Raw genomic sequence first — 23,141 nt, forward strand, 5'->3', positions numbered from 1 at the left:
GGAATGAAGTCCCATATAATTGAGTATCAAGTCTAGGATTGAATTTCCAAATAGTAGCCATGCTAGCAAACTGCTGAGGTCTGAATAATGCATAAACCAGTGAAATAAGCCTTCTCCTTAAAAGAAGCGCTTCTACACTGTTTAAATAAAACTTTAAAGAAATCTGGTATTATCTCGCAATGGACGTGCTGTTAAGCAATCACAGTTTCTAAAGAGCTGCACATAGTAGAAGCCTTTCCTGCCAAATAATTCATATTTTTCAGTGATGTGCAACTGAATTAGAACCACAACAAGTTATTCTGATTAATAATTTGGCATTTGTTTGCAGCCTACCATCTTAACCTTTTATTTTTTATTTTAACCCTTCAAAATTACAGCTGTTAAAGGTAGAAAAACACAAACAATTCTTACAAACTGAACTACCTCATCTTGTCTACTGGAAGCCAACAATAAACAGACATTCATTAGAGTTCGGTGTAGCATACAAATACATGACCAACTATGCAGACTTTTAAAACACTGAACAAAGTATGCACAGAGAAATAAGATTACCAAGCCCAACTACAGAAGAAAGCTATTCTGTATAATTATATACAAATGTTCATAGCTATTTTTTTTTTAATAAAATGATCGGCATGTCAACAAGTTAATTTACTGTCAACTCTTACATGAGTAATGGGACCGAGAATTCCTACAAAATGTTTCACTGGCTCATATCATTTGAAAAGGTCCTTTACTGGCACCTAGTGGGACCTTCAAGAAAAGACAATCTTGAATCGTGCTGTTAAGTATGTTTTGGTGCTGGTTTTTTTGTTGTGTGTTTTTTTGTGTGTGTGTGTTTTGGTTTGTTTGTTTTTTAAAAAACCTTTGGCTAAGAAGGTACTTTTAAACACAGAAGTCACATGTGATGCAGCACTAAACACAACTGCACTAAGATGAAATTACTTAGTGCTGCTGAAAAAGTGCAAAACAGAAAAGAACACTGGGCCATTTATACTTTTATAGGTCATACTACTAGATTTTTTTCCTGCTCCATATTTACTTAACCTTTACTGTATTTTAAGCTAGAAGGCAGTAAAATCAACATTTATACCTCCTTCCCAAAAAAGAGCCCAGAATCAAATCCACAGTACTCTGTTTGCAAGCAACGAACTTGTTTTCTAATTATACTCCAGGGCTTACTTAACCTCTGTTACCTGAATTCCATTATTAGAATGCAGCAATAAATGAATACTAGCTTATTCATAAAAGCTAATAAATACAATAGTTCATTTATTTCTTTACCCTTTACCAACTAACATTATATGTTGAAGGGGGACTGGAACAGGGAGAAAAGGAAAAGAAAATACCACACAATATTTTTTTGGTCACAGTTTCAAAAAGTTACATTTGAACATAAAGCAATATATTAACAAACAAACAAAACAACCTATACCACCACCCTAAGATATGGGAGTGAAAAGTAAACAAAGCATTTCTTAAAGCTCCTTTTCTCCCCAACAAAGTTATTAGTAGCACAGTTCCTAACATGTTAGTGTGATAGGCAATAAATTGCAACCACTTTAGAGATACTGCTTTTAGTAAAAGAAAGCAACACTTTCTCCCCCAACAGATGATCTGAAATGTTTTTCAATTTTACTAAAGAAATCTCTAAGAGAATTATAAGCTGACATGTTTTGGTAACTCAAGCTTAAGATTCGAGCGAGATTTCTCAACATGTCACTCCTGCTTAGCTATAACTGTATAAGTACAGCCAGTCTAATACAGTTTCCTTAGCCAATATAAAATGGCTTTTAAAATGCAAAAGTCTGTCTTGCTGAATTAGAGTTGACATAAAAATAAATTTTTAAAAAATTACATACCAATAGTTCCATTCAAATATTAACATCACTGACGTCTTCAGTAGCAATAACCAGATTTGGCATTTCATTTGAAATATACATAATTGTGACAAGTTATTGTAAGATAGGAAGAGATAGCAAAAAGTCATCTAGTCCCTTAATGAGTCCATCTCATAAGGGATCTCATTGTCCTTCTTGATGGATTTTTCTAATGGTGTTTTTAAAGACAACCATAGTTGAGGACTCTACAAACTCCTCAAGCCCTTTACTAATGGTTTAAAACAAATGAACAGAACAAAACAGATTTAGTGTTCCCTTACCAAATCCAAGACAGGTGACCTTTGACAAGTTTTAAAGCTATTACACAAAGACTTGGAATTGAACCCTTACACTGAAGAAAGTAAGTTTCGAGCTTGATTTTCAAGAAAGGAACATTTCTTAAACACACAGAAGAGATTTCAGGCTTCAGTTTAACCCCAAAAGTTACAGGAAATAAAAGCAGTCAGGACAAATTTTTGTAAAGAGGAAACTATCTGTTGGAAGGATGGTCTCATAAATGCAAAAGAATTTCTGTTTTATCAGCTTGCTCACATCTAGAGTTTAAACAGTCATTCAATAGGTAGAAGAAAGGAAGGCTGATTAACACTGAAGCCCAGTAAAATAATGGCAGATGAAACACTTTTCGATCGCAGATGTGTAAGCCAGAAAAAGAGTGCAAGGCACCTATGATTTCTCACATGTGAAGATGAGTTAATAGAAGTGGGGGAGCTTGTCAATGCTAAACAACAGTCACAGCTAAGGCAACGATTACACTTATTTAAAACAGCTCAAGACAACCGGGATAGAAACTTGGTGTTTCTGAGAGCAAGCTAAAGAAAAACAGGCTTCACCAAATGAGATGGAAAAGACAGAAAATACTAGTGTTATTTTTATACAGTGAGTAATGAGGACTAAATATAATCATACATAGGAAACAAAGCACCGTTTCCAAGCTGATGCCAATAAAATGTTTCATTTGTTCTTCTCCTATAAGGCAAACAGGTCAAACAACTTATCTACTCTAGATTAGAGAAAGAATGCTAAGGAATTCTTCTGGTGGAAACCACAAAGCAAGCACTGTCCTTCTCCCAAGACAATCAGGAATCAGACTTCTAATCACATCTCCTGGCTTCCAGGGGGTGGCAGTAATGTTCCAATGACTAAAAGACAAAGTACTTTGACTTCATGGAGAACACATCATGGCCCCGAACACACACCGAGATGAACATTTGAACATCTTAAAACTAATATTTAACCTGTCATGTAAGCCACAAATGCTGATGACTCCCTTTAAAATAGTTTTTTAGAAACATAAGAGACACCATATTTGAAACACGTGGGTCAGGTAATACCACCAGTCCAGAAGTGGTTTGGTGATTGTGTGATGCCTATAACAAAGAAACAAGCCTCTTTCTCAAATCTACTTATTCTAGATAGTTTGTACTTATATTTACATGCACTTTTACTCTTCCCAACTTTAGCAGAGCAGCACCTCCCGAAAAGATACAATGGATTTCTGAATACAGGCAGAAAGCATTAGGAAAAAAAATAGTTTTTCATAGCTAACACACTATTCAAGCACAAATTGATCTTTTAAAACTCCTACCAGAATGAAACTGTGGAGCACAAACTAAAGAGCATTCAATCCTTCCTATTAGTTTCAAACTGGTGCAAGAGGAAAAGGCGGTAAGGGATGTCTGTGAAGCGGCCCTAGGATGCGAGGGCTGTGCTACCAGCCTTATCCATTTACAATAAAACATACAGATAGGAAGACGGGTAATTAGACATCTTCACACACAAAATGAGAGCACGGTCAGAGGATTAGTTTTGATTTCACTGAGAAAATAAATGCACAATCTATCCTTATCTTACTTATGACCTGGCATTCAGAGAGCAACACCTATCTACAAGATCCCAATTCACTGTCCACTTGTTCAGATTTTCAAAGTCACACACACTTTCTTTGATGCTACTGCTCATGCATTGAAGAAGCTTCTCACACCGTGTATGGAGGCACCTACATTGTCAATACTACTTTGTGGGAAAAATCAACATTTGATGTGGAGCTTTCAATATCACCAAAGAATCTGGCCATATCATTTTAAAAGCACTATAAAAGAACTACACTTTCACGAGTTAAAAGAACAATAGAAGTAAACAATAATAATATAACTGCTTCAGAGAATCACAAAATGTGGTAATGTCAGATAAGTAAATGAATCAGGTGTGCCTTTAGCTTTAGGTTTTATAGATGTTAAGGTGGTTTGGTGCGTTTTTTTGATCCATGTTGAATCAGAATGAACTTACTTTCATTCAAGTCTTTAATACAGTGCAATATTAACATAGAAGGACCTACCAAACGGTTTTCATCAAATACTTCAAAAAGGAGTCTGTGTTTCTGAGGATTAACCTAGGAAAAAGAAATACGTCCACAGTTAAAATATGTGCTGAATTCCAGCACTCATCTTCAGCAGAATCTCTAAATTAAAGATCTAAATTAAACAGCAAATCTACATCTTGCTGCCGTTTCACCATTCATCACATTTCTATTAGAACCAGTGTGCCAAGACTGGTGTTATCCCAAGCTGGTTTTAAATCCATGTTCATGCTTTTAAGCATTCACAGAACAAAGAAGATAGCACCAAGACTGAAAATTTAACCCTGGCACAAATAAAAACATTAACAAACATACTTGTGAGGAAAGCAGCGTGTGAGCGTTTCAGAACATTAAAGATGTACTTTTTAAGCTGAAATAATAAGAAAAGATTTTTCCTAATGTGTTAATATAATATCCAACATAGGTAATAAGGCTGTTAAAAACACTTACTCTAAATAAGAGTTCTTCGTTCCACTTTGGGTTTAAGGACTGTGGACGGGGAAGGAAAAAACAAAAAGCAGCATTGGTTACAGTGACAATTCTATATTGGTGGGTTTTTGATGTTTTACATCTGTTTTATCTCATATAACAATCCAGTTAAGAAAAACATACGAAAGCTTTAACCTTGCTATTGCAGGAAAAAGTCATGGGAGTTTTATACTGTTAATACAGTGCAGAATGGAGACAATTTCTGCAAGTATCCTCAGGTTTTGTGTAATGCCATGGATGCAGAGAAGGGCCCATTATACAGTCCAAATCAGTTTATTTATGGTATGTCTTCAGTAATAATCACTGCCTTCTCCTCAGTCCACTATCTACATTGCTTACATACCAACATGTGCTAAACCTGAAATTACAAACTCTCGGCAAATGCCACATGTCTCAACATAATTGAGACAGACCAGGCACAGGTGGGCCGGACGCCATACAACCTGCTCAACTAAACGCATCTTCCCATTGTGGCTATTTTTTCAAATACTACGGATACTTTGAGCTCTCATCATAGCTAAACTAACAATTATCAACATGAAAGGAAAATGCATGAGTCATCTCAGAACATAAATCATAGTCACTATCTGAGAACAACAATTTGTAAGAGTACTTTCCCTCTCACATATACATTGTTTCATTTTTAGTTGAACTAATGTAAGTTACTCCTACTAAGACTGACTTTTTCCTGCAGGTATTCTAGAGAAACAAGTAGCATAATGATTCAGGTGAACTGCGCAATTTGATATTGAAACACAAAAGACTGCGTTTGTGTTTCAAACATAAGAGATAAAAGATGGACAGCAAGATAGATTTTTATATCACTAAAGATCTCAGAAAATCAGAACAATCTGGTATTTCCATGAACTATGTAGTCTGAATCAGTACTCACCTCATTATCTTTAGTGCTTCTCTACCTTTCACTAAAATTATTTAAGGGAAAATACCAAAATAATGCCACGAACAGAGACACAGTGTAGGTCATGGAACATTCCTTCCCCCTTGTCCATTCACTCAAGTGACAGATTAATTCCCCAGTTTCCTGGAGTATTAACTCTTCCTCTAGAGTCTGTTAAAAAAACCCAAACAAAACCATCACACCCACAAAGATAAGACAGCTAACCTTTTTAATAGTTTTTGTCTGAACACTGGTAAGGACTCCACTTGCTGGATCATACACTGTCACTTTCACATATGGGTCACTGAGAGGGGGAAAGAAAAAGATCAGCATGCTGCTATATATCCTTTTGTCAGCGTTATTAGCAGTTGAATTTTAAAAGGCTTAAATTAATAGAAGCTATGAGACTAAGAGTTACAATTACTTTATGAACATCACACACATTGTTCTTACAATCACTTCCTAAATAGTTTTATCTCTAAAATTAATGTAAATAGTTAGTGATTATGACCATACTAGCTATGCCATTTTATATTCTGTACATCACTACAAGGTGATTCTCCTCTTTCACCATTCTTATTTCATGAGAACAGAATTAACAAATCCTCTTGCATTTCAACAAGGCACACATAAAAAAAATCAGTTGTGACTGAAAAAGCTTGAAGAATTAAATCCCTTGTTTTTAACTATTTATAATACCTGTTTTTGCAGCACTTCCTTGAATATGCAATATTTTTACTAAATATTCTATCAGTTTCACAGAGTTTGAGTTTAACCTGATTTTTTCTGTTAATGAAGGTGCCCTAATATGGCTGCTTAAAATGGCCCCTTGCCTCAGATTTTTTTTTTTCCTTTCCTGTGGTGCAATAAACAACAGATTATGTGAATATCTACTTTCCATGAACAGAGTCAAGGCATTCAATTGCTCAAACAGACTAGCAACAAAAGGTGACCAAGACTGTCTGCCACATGGAAAAAGAGCACACAGTTATCACATATTTATGTTACAATGAGAAAAGCTGCCATATTTTTGTTTAAAGTAAAAAAAAAATCGCACGTGAAAAAAAATTGATGAGAGACTGCCTGGCTTGAGGGAAAATATGAGTATCACAAGAGAAATTTTTCTAATGCTAAACCAATGTCACACATAAGAATTTTGATAGTGCTAAAATAACAGCATTCCTGTACATATGCCAAAGCAGCTGACAGCTGAACTGGTACTAAACCCATCAGTACTTAACTAGACCCTCTGTACATGGGCCAAAAGAAAAAGTAGCTTTAGTACAAGCTGCATGCTGCCACTTGCCAATTCTACAAGATCCTACAAAGCATTTCAGTTACCAATTAGAAAGTCTGATCTCTCCTGTGGTACATTTTAAGCGACTTCAATTGTTTCTTCTCTTAAACAGATGGTTAATTTTTAAATTTGTACATTCCCAGAGGCTGCAGCCACTGGCATTGGTTTACCACATCTACAGAACTGAAGGATGCTGTTCCTCAGTATATAATTTAAGTTTAAATAGTCTTGCCACTACAAGTGTTTAGTGTTGTGCTCATTCCAAGTCTTTAAGGCACAGATGAGACAATTTTGATTATAACTGAACTCTTGTTATTTTAGCAACAGTCTACCTGAAATATATACATGTATCTATTCTCCATGGCAGAACTATTTTACCATGCAGAGAATTAAACCTTCCTACACAGTGTTTTGCCAATGCAGAACATGTGTCCAAGTGACTCTTGGGCAAGAAATCAGATATATTCATGTTTATATAGTCTCTGATCATTTTATAATGTTACCAGTTAAAACAGTGCTGATTTTTTTTTGAAAGAGGCACAGCAGGATTTACTAAGATCTAAAGAGTTGTGGAAAGAAAATAAAGAAGTAGATGTCCCCTAATGCTTTAATGACACGTTTTCTTACCTGGCTCCTAGGACATCCTTCTTGGCCAGGCCAATTCCAGCTATAACCTTCACCCTGACAATTCGTGTGTTCTCCTAAAATACAAAGCAAAATATTCAGGATGCATTCAGATTCATTTTTCAGATCTATTTTTAATTTATAAAGCTAAAAGCAATTATTGGTATAATTTTGAATTTACACTGAAAACTATGGACTAAGTAATGCGGTTACTTTGTCTGATAGAAACAACTCTAAGTTTCAGTAGTAAATTTATTCTACCTTTTTCTCTTTCAAAGTTTTATCCATATATAATTGTTAATGCAGGATTCAAAAATCTGGATAAGTCAATACAGTAGGGTTTGGGTTTTTTTAATTCATTTTATTTTGTTTCTTGGCATTCTAAAGGAGTGGGATTTTGTTTGGAGTTAGGATGCTTAATTCCACAGGATAGGATAGTTAACTTAGCATACACCTGTTCTACCAGCCTTCTTTCCCAAGTCCTGAATTGTTCTGGCAGCAGTCACCACGTTCCCCAGCAAGCCTTGCAATGCACTTGTATCAGACCAGGTGCAGCACATACATACTGCAGAGCACACACATGAAGATCTCCCAGAGCGCTGAACAAATGCTATTGCCACAGTTCCTGCAGCCCAGTGAGTTCTGCTGCTCCCAGGAAGGAGAGCATCTGGGAGCAGTTCTCGTGGTTCTGAGCAAGCCATTCTTAGCCATCCTTTCTACAGAGTACGCAAGAACCTTTGTGAGAACAAGATCTGAACAGCATAAAAAGTTTTAGTGCACATGGGCATGATCTGTTAAGATGCAAGGAGTGTGCTGCCATTTACATCTCACTAGCTATTCAAGTGAGTTGCATTAAACACACAGACAAATGTGTATGGACTGTGCAAGTCTTTACATAATGGTATCTCAGCATTCGTCACAGGGTGGGAAATAGACTCTGACCATAAATTTAGTTCCTGGGAGGAATTGATTTAAAAAGATTAATAAAGCAGTAAAGAACTCCAGAAAGAGAAAAGAATAAAGAATTCTTACATCTATTTTTATTTTACAGCACAGAAAGGCCACACTCAAAATATTGTGATTTCTGAAATGTGTCAGCAGGGTATGAGAATTTTACAAACCCAAAAACTATTTCAGTTACACATTATTCAGATTACAGCTTCACAGGAGTGACATACGTGATGGCATTCCTCCTATTAATTACTATAGCTGTGTAGAGGCTTACACAGCTCATCTGATAAGCTACTAAATTCAAGTGGGGGAAAAAAATCCCAACATCTGTGACCATGTCAGAGGAAGACGACAAATGAGCACTGTTTGCTTGGAAAGCAAAAAGCTTTGCTGATGAAGGACTGTTTGTAGGCAATGGCTATGCAGCAACGCTTGTGAGCGAGGCTGATCCAACCTATGTGGTTAAAGAGTTAAACAGATACCAAGAGTAATGGGTGAAGTAGCAGATGTTGTCCCTGGGGCCTTCCTGGATTCCACCTATGATTGAAAGTACTTTCAAAAGGCGACCCAGCAGCACTCAGGAAGTCTGTGTTATCATTGGTCTCCTATATAATCACAGGGCTGGACTCCCTCACCAATACCAACTGGAGGTGTTTGTAAAGCTAACGGAGAGAACTGCAGGCTAATCCCGAGGCAGAGACTACTGGCTAACAAGGGAAAACAAAGCTGAAAACAAACCACTAAATAAAAAAAACATTTTTTTTTAAAGTAAGCAAGTTTCTCCCACCCTCTATAGTTAGAGGTGATTGCCAGGGGACTGACATGAACATCTACAATATCCACTACTGACAAAGCAGTCAATTGGCCAAGACAACTCCAGCCAAATCACAAGTCTGTCTTCTACCTTCACCTCAAAGAAAATTGTCTTCTACTAGGAAATCTAACAGTCCAGAAAAGAAAAACCCAGCACTCACCACAAGTAAGTGTCCTAAGTTCTTAAAATTCTCAGACATGATCAGGCTTTAAGGCATATAACATCACTAATATGTTTTATGACAGCAATAGAACTGACCAGATTTAAGAAAAAATAAGTATAAAACTATGTTAGCATCAAATTAAGAACAGGCATTTGTTAATATTTTTTATATATCACAAATATCCTAAAATACCCACCCTTGTCTTACATTCCAAAACAGCATCCAATTTGTCTTCTATCCATTATTTGGCTTCAGTGACATTCAATATCAGTGAGTTTCAAAGATTACTCAAGCTGAAGAGGCCCACGTGTGCATTTCCATGCTCACTGAGTACTTGTGCACTTCCCTCAGTGCGCCACTATTCCCTCCTAACAAGACAAGGCTCCTCAGACACAGCCCATGGCACCCAATAGACAAAATTTAGCCCAAGAAACAGTCTAACCATCTCCTCAGAAAAAGACCAAGAACAGACGTTGGTGTAGGATACACTGCCCTAAAAGACAAATACCTTTTCTTGCATCTGCATTTAGTTGCTTGGACTTGGTCTGATTAAGTCAGGAAAAACATCCTCTACAGAGCTGAAGCAGCAAGTTAGTTATCTTATTATGGACTTCCGGGACTTATCATTATTCTATTTTTAATCATATTAGTATATTTTAGAGTACATGTTGACAATTCACTTGCCAGAATAACCAGGTCTGCTAGTGCATGCCATTTTCACAAGGTCTAACAATGACTCTGTTTACTAACAGATAGTATGTAACAAGATGATGAAATACAGGGTTTCTGAGCTAATGTGTAGACAAATCAGTAACTTAGGGCTTTAAAGGCAATGCCTGCCAGCCTATGATACTTTGAACTGATCGTTAACACAGAAAACCTTTTTATGTGTGCCTATTAAAAGAGGTGTCAAACAGTTTTAAAACATGTTCTCTACACAGCACAGGAGTCAAGCTAATAAAGTGGCACTTCCAGAAGTGGATAGTGTTGAATCTCCATAAATGTCACTAGGAATCTTCCCAGATTCGATGAATATGAATTAAGGTGAGTTCTTAAGCTGGTCATTTGGGGCAAGAAAACTGCATTTGGAAAGAAATTTCAAGATTTTAAGGAGTTTAAGACTTGCTCAAAATTATCAGAATTGAATGGTCTTGCCTGGGTTACAGCTGTTTATAGTCAATCACTATAAAGGACAGGTACTACTACTGTTCTTTCCACCCTGATCCTTCCCACATTCACATGCTACTGTCAACTGGGAGAGTGAGTACCAGTGGAGTGGTGGAAGTGCAAGGCAGAACAGAAGAAATGGCATATGCAGAAAGAAAGGGCAAGAAAGAAGGCACAAATTAAGAAATGGTGACACAGCGATGACTATGGTGCAAAACACCGAACAAAACAGAGAACGATGAAGCGTGATCCTGGAGCGAGTCCCCGAAGGGCGGTCCAGTCCGTGTGTGTGCGCACACGTGTGTGAACATACGCTGGCATATGCGTGCACGCGGGGTGTGCTACCAGCGCCATGGACTGTAGATGACAAAATATTTCCTACATAAACCAAATGTCACGAGATTCACAAGAAGATTACAACAAGGAGTTGTAACTTGTTACCGTAAAAGTTTTAGCTGCTGCCTACACCTGAATTGAGAAGGGAAGTTCAAAATGTCTCCTTTCGTGCATTGAAATACTACAAAGTTACACCAGCAAAAGGCATTTACCTTTGCCAGTCACTAATGTTTGCAACATCCAATGATTCAACTATCAACTACTAACTGTTCTCCTTCACTTGAAGGTAAGACAAAACATGTACCATGCTATTATCTAATTCAGTGGCTAATAAGGCTCTCTCTGATGGTAATGTAAACATTTCAAGTCCAAGCAATTTTACAGGAGTTTTCAGCAAGTTCAATCCATTTCTCAGGTTGAAAAGTGATCCCTGACACACCCCAAACCTCCAGCAGAGGACTGACTGGAGTGAGACTCAGATAAGCTACCATACAGAAAAAGCAGTTTGACATGTGTAAGACACATAAAATTCAGATAAAATAACTGTATAGCCACCGGCAGGGGGACTGGACTAGATGGTCCATTCCAATCCCTAACATTCTGTGATAGCAATAAAAAAAGAATGGATTTTAATTAGAAGAAGGGTTCCTCAGAGTACATATTTGATTAGTATTGAGAAATTAATTGTATTTGCTTTCCTATTTTAATCTTTGTTTCAAGCACTGGTTTTACTTTTTCAATATGCTTCTACAGAAAAGATTCACACAGGATGTAAGGGAACACCAAAAGCAGGATGATTAATCTAATGTAAAACATAAAATGGTAGTATCTGCTGGACTACTAGAGAGCTTTTTTTGAGGAAGCCAATATAAAAATGTCCAAGCAGCCTAACAGAGAGAGCACACTTTGTAGTAAACAACTGCTCTAGGCAATAACATCCTGTTATTCTTTTGTTCTAGCTAGATAGGTCAAGAATCAACTACCACTAAAACAATCCAAGAAAAGAGCATGAAAGGATATTACAACAAAACAGTACAGCAGCATCACACTTTAAGACTCTAGTAATATCAGGAATTATATATTAAGGTTTTCTTGAGTTTCATACCATGTCTGCAAATAGTCTACATGTAAAAAGAAAACAGGAAACTCAGATTTGGGTATGTGCAGATAAGGCAAGCTGAAATATACCAATAGTCTCAAAAGTTCAAAAACTGAAACCAGTAAATAATGTGGGCCAGCGAAAGAGCATAAAAAGGAAGGGATGTTCAACAGGCTAATCATATTCTGTGTCCCAGACAGAGCAACCCCTCCCATCCCATGTACTGTGATCCAGAATGTCAGTAGAGGGCAAGGAAGAAAAAAATATATATTATCAACTATTCTAAGGTGTTCTGCAGCATAGATCTAAACAGACTGCTGACCTTGTGAAGGAACAGCTATAAACAGTAAGAAAAGTTGGGACACTTGCATGGGTAGAAGTGCAACTAAAGCCTGTTAAAGAATGAATACTAGAATAAGAGCTACACATCATGAACGCATAGTTTCTTTTATAGCATGCTTCTCAAATCTGTGAAACATCTTACTCAAGGTACTCAGATTTACTCTACTGGTAGCTTGTATTTCAAGCACAGATCTTTTTATTAAAGACAGACACCACCACACAGAGGGCTTTGAAGCGAGGAGCAGCTTGGAAACGATGCTGAAAGCTACTTACTGCTAAAGCGACTACATATTTCAGTTGAAAAGATAGCTTCTCCCCTCAGTCAGTTTTAGTAGTTGACACTGTTGTGTTTCTATAAGTTAAAAAACCCCTTATCTTAACAAGTTTCCTAGTTTGTATTTCCCATCCAAGACCACTTATTTCAAATTGCACTGAAAGTTTGCTTGTTTTGGAGGGTTTTTTGTTGGTGGGTTGGGTTTTTGGGGGTTTGTTTGTTTGTACCTTGAGATCATTAGTGACCACAAAAATTATGTTTGAGTGTTTCACAATAAAAACAAATTCCTTAATGGCATTTACCGGAATGATAAGCAGACTTTTAACCTCAAATAAACCTTTCAGAGTCTAAACAATTAAGGATTTGGCTCTCCATTACCTACACCGAGGTTAGCACAGAATGTTTTCCCTCAAGCAGTCAAGAAGATATTGACATTCTTCACCTGCCTAACCTTAAAAACAACATTTAAGAACAGACCTTCCTCATATATTCTATAGAAAGAGGTACTAAGCATTTTAAATAAAATTCTTTAGATGTTAAACAAAAAAGTGTAACACATAATTATAAGATCAGGCAAGTTAAGAGCACTTATATACGCTACATTCAGCTTGAGCAATTCCAGCAGGAGATAAAGACAAAGTTGAGAGCATGTGGAACAGGCCCGATTAAGTTACTGCTAAAACCTACCATTGCATTTGAAAGAAAGCCTTTCCCACAGAATGGTGAGCATTAGCTGAAGGAAAGTAGTTCCTGCAATATTCAGACCTGAGGCAGACATACATGTTAGGTGGTCTCTAAGTTATAGTAAGTTTTGTAAGCATCAGCAGTTCATTTCACCAGGAGGTGGAAACTGAGAAGGAGACTTTGCCATCTTGACTATTCCTTCATAATGCAGAGAGCATTCTTCCCGCCTCTGTGGCAATCAGAGCTAAACCATTTTTCTTTGAAGAAAGGTTCTCAAAGCAAGTTTTAGGTTCAGGAAGATTCCCATTATAGAACTACATTAATCAAGCTTGTAAACATAGTGAAAGTCATCAGCTTCCACCTGCTGGTTACAGTCCAGTCTTACTAACTCACTAAAAGAACTTAATTGTACCACAGAAGAATTTTGTGTTCATAAATAAGGAAGTCTCAACCTTCAAGAAATGCTGGATGTCTCTACAGATTTTATTTAACACCCTTGTTCAATTGCAAATCAAGGAAAAGATTCAAGAAGACAAGAGTCCACTAATGGAGTTATCTATTGTCAACAAAATTTTACTTTAGGAAGAAAAACCACAACTAACCAAACAACCACCACCACCAAACCACTTTTCAACATGTGCAACCCAATATCCACAACAGTCGGAGTCAGCATTTGTTAGTTCACCATGAAAAAAAGGCTTTAAAAACAAAACAAACCTAGGTACAAGACAGCTTCCAGAAACTATCAGATCTATACAAATTATATTACTGTTCAAAAAACGCCAAACAAACCAAGAAACCCAAACAAACAAAAACTCCCCAAACCAGCAAGCATCATCATTTCTACAAGTGTCTAAACTATTCCAGATCACACCTTGCAATGAGAAAGTCCTTCACAGACTACAATAAATTCAGAGCACTTCTGAAGCACAGAGGCATGCACATCTGTATTTTCTGTTTGAGAGCTCCACGCGAGAACAGGGCCAGATGGAGCAGACATCTCCTAGAGGGGTGCTGGGGGAACCACAGGGTTTGAACAGGAACAGAAGCACTGGGCTGCCTCAAGGCACAAACAAGCCAAACAAAACTGTTTTCATCAGAAGCAATCCAGAGAAAGACTAGTCCATTCCAGTTGCCAAAGTAAAGATTTCTGGTCACCAGCATTATCTCCAAAATACAGCAATATGAGAAGGGTTGTAGGGTGAGAAGTGTGCAGAAGTAGCGAAGACAAAGTATGTATTCAAGACATTCAGTTCACCAGCAGCAAGCTAAATAACCATAAGCAACCTACGCCAGTAGTATATCCTACAGGAATATAACAATATACCTAAAGCTTTTCAAAATGAAATACCATATGTTCAAGAGAGATCTCGTGTGACCTGCAGAAAACAAGAACACTTGTTTTACATAGGACAGCTCTCAACTGACTGAAAAACCTGAAATGGCAAATGTGTACAAGTGGGAAGTGTGGTTTTGCCTGTGAGAGGTTCCCATTGCTAGTTTAACCCCTGAAACAGATCAAACATAACAGACACAACAGATCAAAAAAGCTAGCTAACTTATCCTGTTGTGTAGGCAATGTAAAAAGAGCTAAGCAAAATAGGAAAACCCTTAATTCAGGCTGTGGGTGTAAGAATTCTGACACATAGAATTTTTTAAATTAAAATTGCTATGAATTACGTGTATATAGACTAGCGGCATCATTTTATTAAAAGCCACTCCAAAGCCCTACAGAGCAAACAGGTATTTTAATAGAAAACAGAAATAAATGCGTTGTCATTCTGGACAGATCTTTAATAATTACATTTTAAACCCAGAAAAACACTGAAAAATGCTTTCCTCTTTAAAAGAAGTTAATGAGAGGATGAAAGTAATATTAAAAAAAAATCAGAGCTCTTTGTTTTTCTACATTGAGATCAGCTGTAGCAAGGTATATAATCTGTGCATTTGTCTTTTTTCTAGATACTATCCCACAACATAAAATAATTTACAAAAAATTATTTAGAAATGTCATCAGCATTCAGTTCTAATCTAATACTGGTCCATTTATTATATACATTTTAGCCTGTTATTGTATATTCATTCCATTAGAACTTTTGATGATAGGACCAGAAATTATTTTTAAGAGACAGACAACTTCCTAAGTAAACAAAATTGGTATTACTCACAAACAAATATTTTGTACTTTCTCCTGTCATCATTTTTCAGCATGTGACCCCAGAACTTGCTTTTCACATGTTGCTAAGACCCTGCTCTGAATACAGAATTATTCTTTTTCCCCATTGACTTTTCTAGTGCTTATTATTTCAATACCCAAGTAAGTCATAAGAAGTCCTATGGGTGATATAAGGGTATGATATCTATTTTACAGATGAAACACTAAACCACAGAAATCAAGGACAACTGCATCTGCTAGATTCAGCCACTGAAATTCACATGCCTAAATGCAGCATATACAACAACCCACTGTATATACAATCACCTCAGCTACAGCTTCCTTTTCATCTCAGCTTCTTCATCATTTTGTTTGTGTCAGCAACATCACATTAACAATCCTTTGTTAAGTCTAAGTGACTGGAAATCTGGAATAAATGCGTAACTTGGCGGGGGGGGGAGCAGAGGGAAAGGGGAGGAAAAATCCACATTTCAACACTGCATTGAACTGCCTCAACAATTAGACCAACTTTTTCTCACTATCCTTCATTATTTTATTTACAGTTATTACATTTACCGCATAATCATACACAGTAGCTGCAACAAGTAAAGAGGTTTCACAGATAACACCACTTTCTTTTAACAGGCAACTTTGATTCATGTGCCAAACAAATCCATCTTGCAGAATGGATCACAGAGCAGTCCTGGAGAAGCAGCACTGGACAGACATAAACCATGAAAAGCCTGCAAAACAACGGTACAGGGAGGCTTTTACAGAACACTCCTTGATGCTACTTATTATATTATTTGGATTTATGACTTTGTGGTTTTTTGCAACTCTGTGTATTCAATCATCCAGATTTAAACTCTGAGAATATTTAAAAAAAGACAATCCATGGAGGCAGAACTCTAGTTTGCATTCCAGTACCCTGGGCAAAGGCAGCTGGCAGCAGTATTCTTACAACCCTGAGACCACTACGAAGAAAACTGAGCAAGTTCTTTACATGTGAACTGCACCAACTGAGTAACAGTTTCTGATCATAAATAATCCACATTTTTCACATTTATAACTTGGAAAAGTCTGGCTAACCTTTTGAATTATGGAAAAAGTTGGATCTGATAGATTTGTAACATAGTCAAACTTTCTTCCCCTTCCGGCAGCTGTTCAAAAACAATATGTTCATCTTGAAAAGGTTGGAGGGAAGATCAGAATTGGTCAATTTTGACCAGATTTCAAAATATTTCCCCCATAGCAAGGAAGGCTAAGAAAAAGTAAAGTGACCAAAGTTTAATAAAGTTAAAATAGATGGCCTGAAGCATGAAACATGTTAGTCCTATCAGCCTCAAAAAATTTCTAGCAACTGAAAACAGAATCTTGCAATGGGAAGTGCTGTGCAACAGCAGCTTACAGCATGCTGTGCTAATTTTCTATTAGAACTTCTACACAATTTAAATATGAAGATGAAGAAAAAATTTCCTTTGATACCTTTACAGTAACTTCTCCAGAAGTAAAGCAGAACATGAGAAAGAGAGCCATGCTAACAGACCAGGATTAATACTTCAGTTTTCACGAAGTGAATCCCTGCTAAGGATGCAACAAGTGTGCACTGACACAGATCATCACTGCTTGGACACAAAAAGAGCTGATAAAAGGCAGTCGTGGTAAAATATCCTGTTGGCTCAAAGACAACATTACTGACACTTCACACAGGTCACCACACAGCTTTTATTCTTCCTGTACCTGCAATTAAAGATAAAGTGACCTTCTTTCTTCTTGATAAAGTTAACTATTCTGTTAGTACTCTGTCCTATGGACACGGCACAGTTGTGATGTACAAGCCCACCCCACCTGTCACCACTTAAACACAGCACCAGGTACATGGTACCGGCCACCTCCCAAAGACCCATGTGCTCCGGAACCACCACCCCATGACAGCAGCCACTGCGGACGTCACTTGCAGTTACCCACAAGTTTATTGCAAAATCCACCAAAACGCACACAGGATTCCACACTCGCTGAAGAGAACGCAGGACAGCACCACCGCCTAGGCCCCGAACCACCTCCTGCACAACTGTACTCCGCGCACCGCCCCAGCGGTTCAAACACTGTGACCGAGCCTGGAACAAAGACTTTATTCTCCAGTGCGGGGAGGGCGGGGGGAGCGGAGACCCCGCTCGGCCCGGCCAGCGCCGTCACGAGTTAGATGCCCGGGGCAGGAACGCCGGGGCAGGAACGCCGGGGCAGGAGACGCGGCCACCGCCGGCGGACCGCGCTCCCACCGCCGCGGGGCTGGAGGGGCGGCCCGGCAGTGCAGAAAGGAACTGGCTCTGGCTCCGGCCCCGGGGGGGCCCGCGGAGCGCCCCTCCACCCATCCCGCTTCACCGAACCTCAGCCCACCCCACCTCAGCCCCGCTGGCCCACCCCGCCACCGCGCCAGACCGCGGTGGGCCCGCAGGAAACCCCCGCACTGAGGGGAAACCCGCCCGGCCCTGCCCCGCGAGGAAGCCGCCGCCCGCCCTCGGCGGAGCAAGGAAGCGGGAAGCGGTGGGGCAGCCCCGGGCCTCACCTCCTCTCCCGGCAGCCCGAACACCTCCACAGGAGAGGCCGCCATAGCCGAGCGGCGCGCGCTCCCCGCCGCCGTGTTTATCCGCCGCCACCGCCCCGCCGCGCGGCCCGCTGCGGCCCCGCCCACCGCCCCGCCCACAGCCCGCCGCGCGCGCCAGCGGCGGCTGCCCAGGAGCGCTGGCGAACGCGGGCGCGCGCCCCCCGCCTCTCTCTGGGTCTCCGACTCGTCTGATTGGTGCAGGAGCCCGCGCCACCGCCCACCCGGGAGATGGCAGCGCCTCCCGATTGGCTCTCGCTTCGCGCCACGCCCGGAGACACGCGCCGTGCGGGCAGCCCCCCCGGCTGCACCGGCCCACAGCGCGACCAGCCGCCCCGCGGGGAACCAGGGAGGACAACACCTGCCTACCCTGCCCCGGAGACACCCCTTAGCTGGGTCATGGCGTGAATATAAAATCGTTTATCTAAAATTTTCCCCGGTGGTTTACATCGTGAGGGTCTTTTTTGCATCTCCGAGGGCCACCACAAGCTGTGGGATCTCTGGCCTAGACCCCTTGCATCCAGGGAACCTTCTGAAATGGCAAAAATTTGAGGAAAACGGAGGAAAAAATAATAATTGTCAATGCGCAGAAAAGATCTTGCCCAACAGGACGAGGTAGTGCTGCCTTCCAGGGCACTGGGAGGAGAAGATACATCCCTGCTGTTTGGGCAGCTGACCAGACACGATACTCGAGCCCGGAGAATGCCAGAGCAGAGAAAAATAAAAACGGTAAAAGCCTTGTCTGAAAGCAAAGCAACAATATCGTGAAGACTTGCAGTTTTCTCAAAAGAAAAATCTGTCCCCCTCCATTCAATCTTACCAGCAGAACAGCAACATGTTGGTAAGGGAGCAGGACAACATTTCGGCTGAATGCCTGAGGTCATTCCCAAATAGCTGCTCAGTGCTGCTGCCCAGCTTCCCAAAACAAACACAGACCCAGGCCCTGCTCTTTGGACTGCACCCCAGGCGGATCACAGAACATTCAGGTGAGCAACACCTCCCCGGCAGGGCTCGGGAGAGACGGTGCCCCTGTCACACACGGGTGCTCTCTTCCCAGGGGGCTCCAAGGAGAAACAATCTCAACAGCAACTTCAGCTTGTGCATGTTCCAAAATAAGGTATTACCTATGAAAAGTCAGGTGAGTGTCTGAGAAACAGACAAAGTGGCATTCATGCAAGTGTCTTCATAGTCATGATTGTCTAAAAATATGAACAGATAGGTGAACATGGGGTAACAATGTCCTTTATTCAACCAACTGATAAAGTTTGGAAAAAAGACCCAGATAAGCTTTTGGGTAATTCAGAAGAAATCACTCCCTTGTTTCTGGATTGAGCCTCTGGACACCCAACGTTTCTCTCCAGTTTCCTTCACTCAGCCTTCCCTACAGCACTGTCCCTGCACCAGCTTGTCCAAATTTAAGTGGGAAGGTTCCTGGGTGAGGGCCAAGCAAGGATAAACCTGTGTTAAGTTACAGCAGGAATGATTCCCAGGTCCAGTTACTTTGTGAAACACTGTTTGTTTGTTTTCAAAATTGCATTGATTAGCCTAATAAAAGATACTGATTTATTTCCCCCTGTAATCTCTTACTACAACATTACTGTCACTTGCCTGAACTCTGCTCGTCTGTTCTTCCGCAGTCTCAGCCTCAGCTTTTCTGTACACTCAGTGGCTGTAAGAAGGACTCTCAAGCATCCTGATGTCCTGTTTAACAAAGGTTTCATTTGTGAATATTTTATTAGCACATTACTTATTGGACATTTTTGTAAGACATCAAAACCCAAACATCGAATTCTAAGTAACATGTCATTTCAATAACTTTGAAACTTGAAATATGCCCTTTTGAAATTTACAACAGAGCATTAGGATACCAAATTTGTTATATTGCATTTTTTTATAAGCAGAGTATAACACAGCCCCAAATAATATCTCACTAATTCATTTTTTTCTGTGGAAAGACCACTGGTTGTCCAGAACAGAAGTTACAACACAGTCAAATCCCAAATGCATACATAGATGACCTTCTGTCAACAAGGCTTGTGTTTCTGGGTTTGTTACCCAGAGGCATCCATACATTAAAGTAAGGTCTATGTGCATTTTCAGTGGGATCAGTTGTTATCTTCAATATTCCAGCAAGACATCTAGAAGTTCATTCAAATTAGAAGAATTTAAAATTAAAATATTATTTTACTTAAAACCAGGAGAAAATAAACCACAATCTGTCTGTTAACAAACAATCAGTTCTCATTTAAGATGTATATCTCCAGCATTTAATATTTCATGGTCTTATGCAATTACAGACCAATAGTGAAAGAGGGCTCTTCTGAGAGTTCTTACTCTTTCTGCAGATAATTGATTTTCAGTTGCAGAGAATAACCTGCATTTAGATCATCTGAATGCAACAGAACACTTTAACTGTATATCAAGACCATTAAAAATATTTTATCTCATTACTCCATCCCAATAGTGAGTTCTCATCTGGTAACAAAGAAGTTTGACATCTCTTGCTATCTAAATTAACCTTCAGTCCCACGAAAGATCAAAAAATTACGAACTTTTAAAATATTTTCCTTCTATTAGATTATGGCATTCAGCCTGATGGACCCAATGTTTGCATCTTTCTTTATCATAAATGCTTTTATAAGCTGAAGAGAATCCATACACTATAATACTGAACTGCTTTGAAAAAAACAAAGCAGTATTTATTCTTAAAGGAGGGAATAAAGTGAGGGAAAAGGAGATCTGTTTCAGAATCCTAAAGGGTTATCATAATAAAATAATCTTTATCTTAAGAATATATATCAACTATATTAATGGTTAAGTTACAAAAGCTGGGCTATCAAGTGATATCAAAGCATGCTTTATCTTATTAAATATAGGATACACTTTTGCTACAGAAGATTTTAAATCAAATTAGATAAATTATCTTCACTGCTCTTTGTTTAAACTAGAGGAATAAGAAGTAATTTTAACCGCAATTAAACAAAAAGTCCGGATGCAAATGACACAAATGGATTTTTGTTCTATTGTCTTCTGTTCTACTGAGTAATACAATACAAAATGTTATGATGAACCACTCACAATATCACAGTGGCAGGTAAATGGAAAACTACATACAAGAGGGAATGAATAGAAAAAATTTATATTGCTAGTGAGTCATTACTCTGACTAAGAGAAGTAAATACCTATTGATAGCATAATCTCAATTTCTCTACTATCGTGGCAATGACTCACTAATGAAACTAATGCCAGAGATATAGTTAAGGCCCAACTCACAACATTCTTCTTGGCTCTATGGTTACATGCAAATATGCGCTAGATCCTGGTGCTTAATGCTAGATTTCAAACACCATGATAAAAAGATGCAAAAATGATACAAAGTTGAAAGTTTAAATTTTGTAAGCAAGAATTTCATTCCATCTGGTAGAAGTCACCCCAGACTGAGTGCTGTGTCTCCATTACAACTAGGCTGCTGTTAGCTCACGCTCAGGTTTTTGGCAGCCCCTTATTGCTCCTTTTCATCCTCAGTTTTCCAAAGTCACTGGTTCAGTTTTCCCCAACTTTTTTCTTTCTCATAAAAGCAACTTCTGCTAGAACATGTGTTGCTCTCTGCCTCCAGCTGCCCCAAACCCTGAGCCCGACTTGTCCCTGCAGGAGGACAGCAAGGTGTGACCACCCTCCAGGGACAGACCAAACGTGAATCAGTAATTCTCTGCACAAGTAGCTGCTTTTCAGGGCAGCCTGCAGACAAAATTTAACGCTGCTCCCCAAGCATGGGTCTGTGTTCCCAAGACACTAACACCTGCCCTGGGCCAGCTCCCTCCGTCCCCCTGCAAAGATCCCTGTCCCCCAGGAAAACTACTGAGATCTCCAGCTCTCACATGGGGAGGCTGGGAGAAGGGAAAGATGTAAGAAATGTTTTTCCTAATTTCTGTGATGAGTATAACAGTTTACAAGCAATTTATTTTTGAAATCTCTCTGGCTTGATGAGCAAACCTGCATAGTAAGAAGAGCAACTGCGGTGGAGGTGGAAAGTCACGCTCTTTTGGTGCATATGCATTTGAATGAAGTGGTAAACACTTGTCTGAATCACCACCACTCATGTCATCTTTCTCTATTTTCAGCTTGAGGGGGAGGAGAGCTGCCAGAACAAAAACCCGGAGGTGCTGAGCTCCAGTCAACTGCTGTCACGCTGTTCCCAGCTTAATTCACCACCAGTGATCCCTTGGTTAACAAAGTCATTGTAGATATTTCTGCTAACAGCTCAACCCAACACAGTGTTGCAGAAGTAAGTTCTTTCCAGGGATGACGTATTTGGGCTTTTCTTCTTTAAATACCTTGAGATTATCATTCTCCATATGTGTATGAAGTATTATGTGCCATATGCTCTTTGCCAGTGTCTAAAACATCGCTAAGACCAGAAGCAGCTATAACACTATTCTGACTAGGCCTGGGACTGAGCAGCACTCATGCACTACCAGGTTTACACCTCTCTTTTGACACAAGAGGCTTCTTCTCATAGTGTTTCTCCCTTATTCCATTAGAAAAAATGGAATAGTAAATAATTGCTGTTATAAGTAGGTTTTAATTACTTTGTTCCAGTCAGAAATAATCATTGCTTATACACAGCTTTTTAAACAGCACATTTCAAAATGCCTCTTCTTGTCTCAGAGCAAGGAGGAACTGGGCTTGATCTCTTTGGGAACTGATTATCACAGCCCTTGGAACAAGTGTCCTTTTGAAGTACTGACACTGACCAGGCAAATGGAACACTCAAGGGTATTTTTGATAAAGGAGACGAGTGAACCCCAATCAGTTTGTTTATAAGGTAATACAGTTATATAGCTATGTTTTCCCATCCATACTAAAAACTAAAGAAGAATGTTTGAGATGAGGGCGCCCAACGGCTCTTGAAAGTAAGTATGTAGAGAAGCACAGGTTTGTAGCGATGGGCAGGTCAGCTGCCTGAGGAAGGCTGCAGGGACCTCTTCT

At 39.4% G+C, this 23,141-nt stretch overlaps 1 protein-coding gene across 1 annotated transcript in view; it reads right to left on the minus strand.

Moving 5' to 3' along the window:
- NEDD4 (NEDD4 E3 ubiquitin protein ligase) overlaps positions 1-18,178 on the minus strand; it is a gene marked incomplete at its 5' end in the record, with an annotated part of 56,348 nt that extends 38,170 nt beyond the window's left edge. The window contains 5 exons of the mRNA XM_080351399.1: positions 4,237-4,290; positions 4,708-4,746; positions 5,870-5,948; positions 7,569-7,642; positions 18,117-18,178. Coding sequence (XP_080207525.1) covers positions 4,237-4,290; positions 4,708-4,746; positions 5,870-5,948; positions 7,569-7,642; positions 18,117-18,161 — 291 coding nt within the window. The remainder of the gene's footprint in view (positions 1-4,236; positions 4,291-4,707; positions 4,747-5,869; positions 5,949-7,568; positions 7,643-18,116) is intronic.
- Between the last annotated feature and the right edge of the window lie 4,963 nt (positions 18,179-23,141).

The sequence above is a fragment of the Nesoenas mayeri genome (assembly GCF_963082525.1).
Source record: "Nesoenas mayeri genome assembly, chromosome: 11".
Lineage (NCBI taxonomy): Eukaryota > Metazoa > Chordata > Aves > Columbiformes > Columbidae > Nesoenas > Nesoenas mayeri.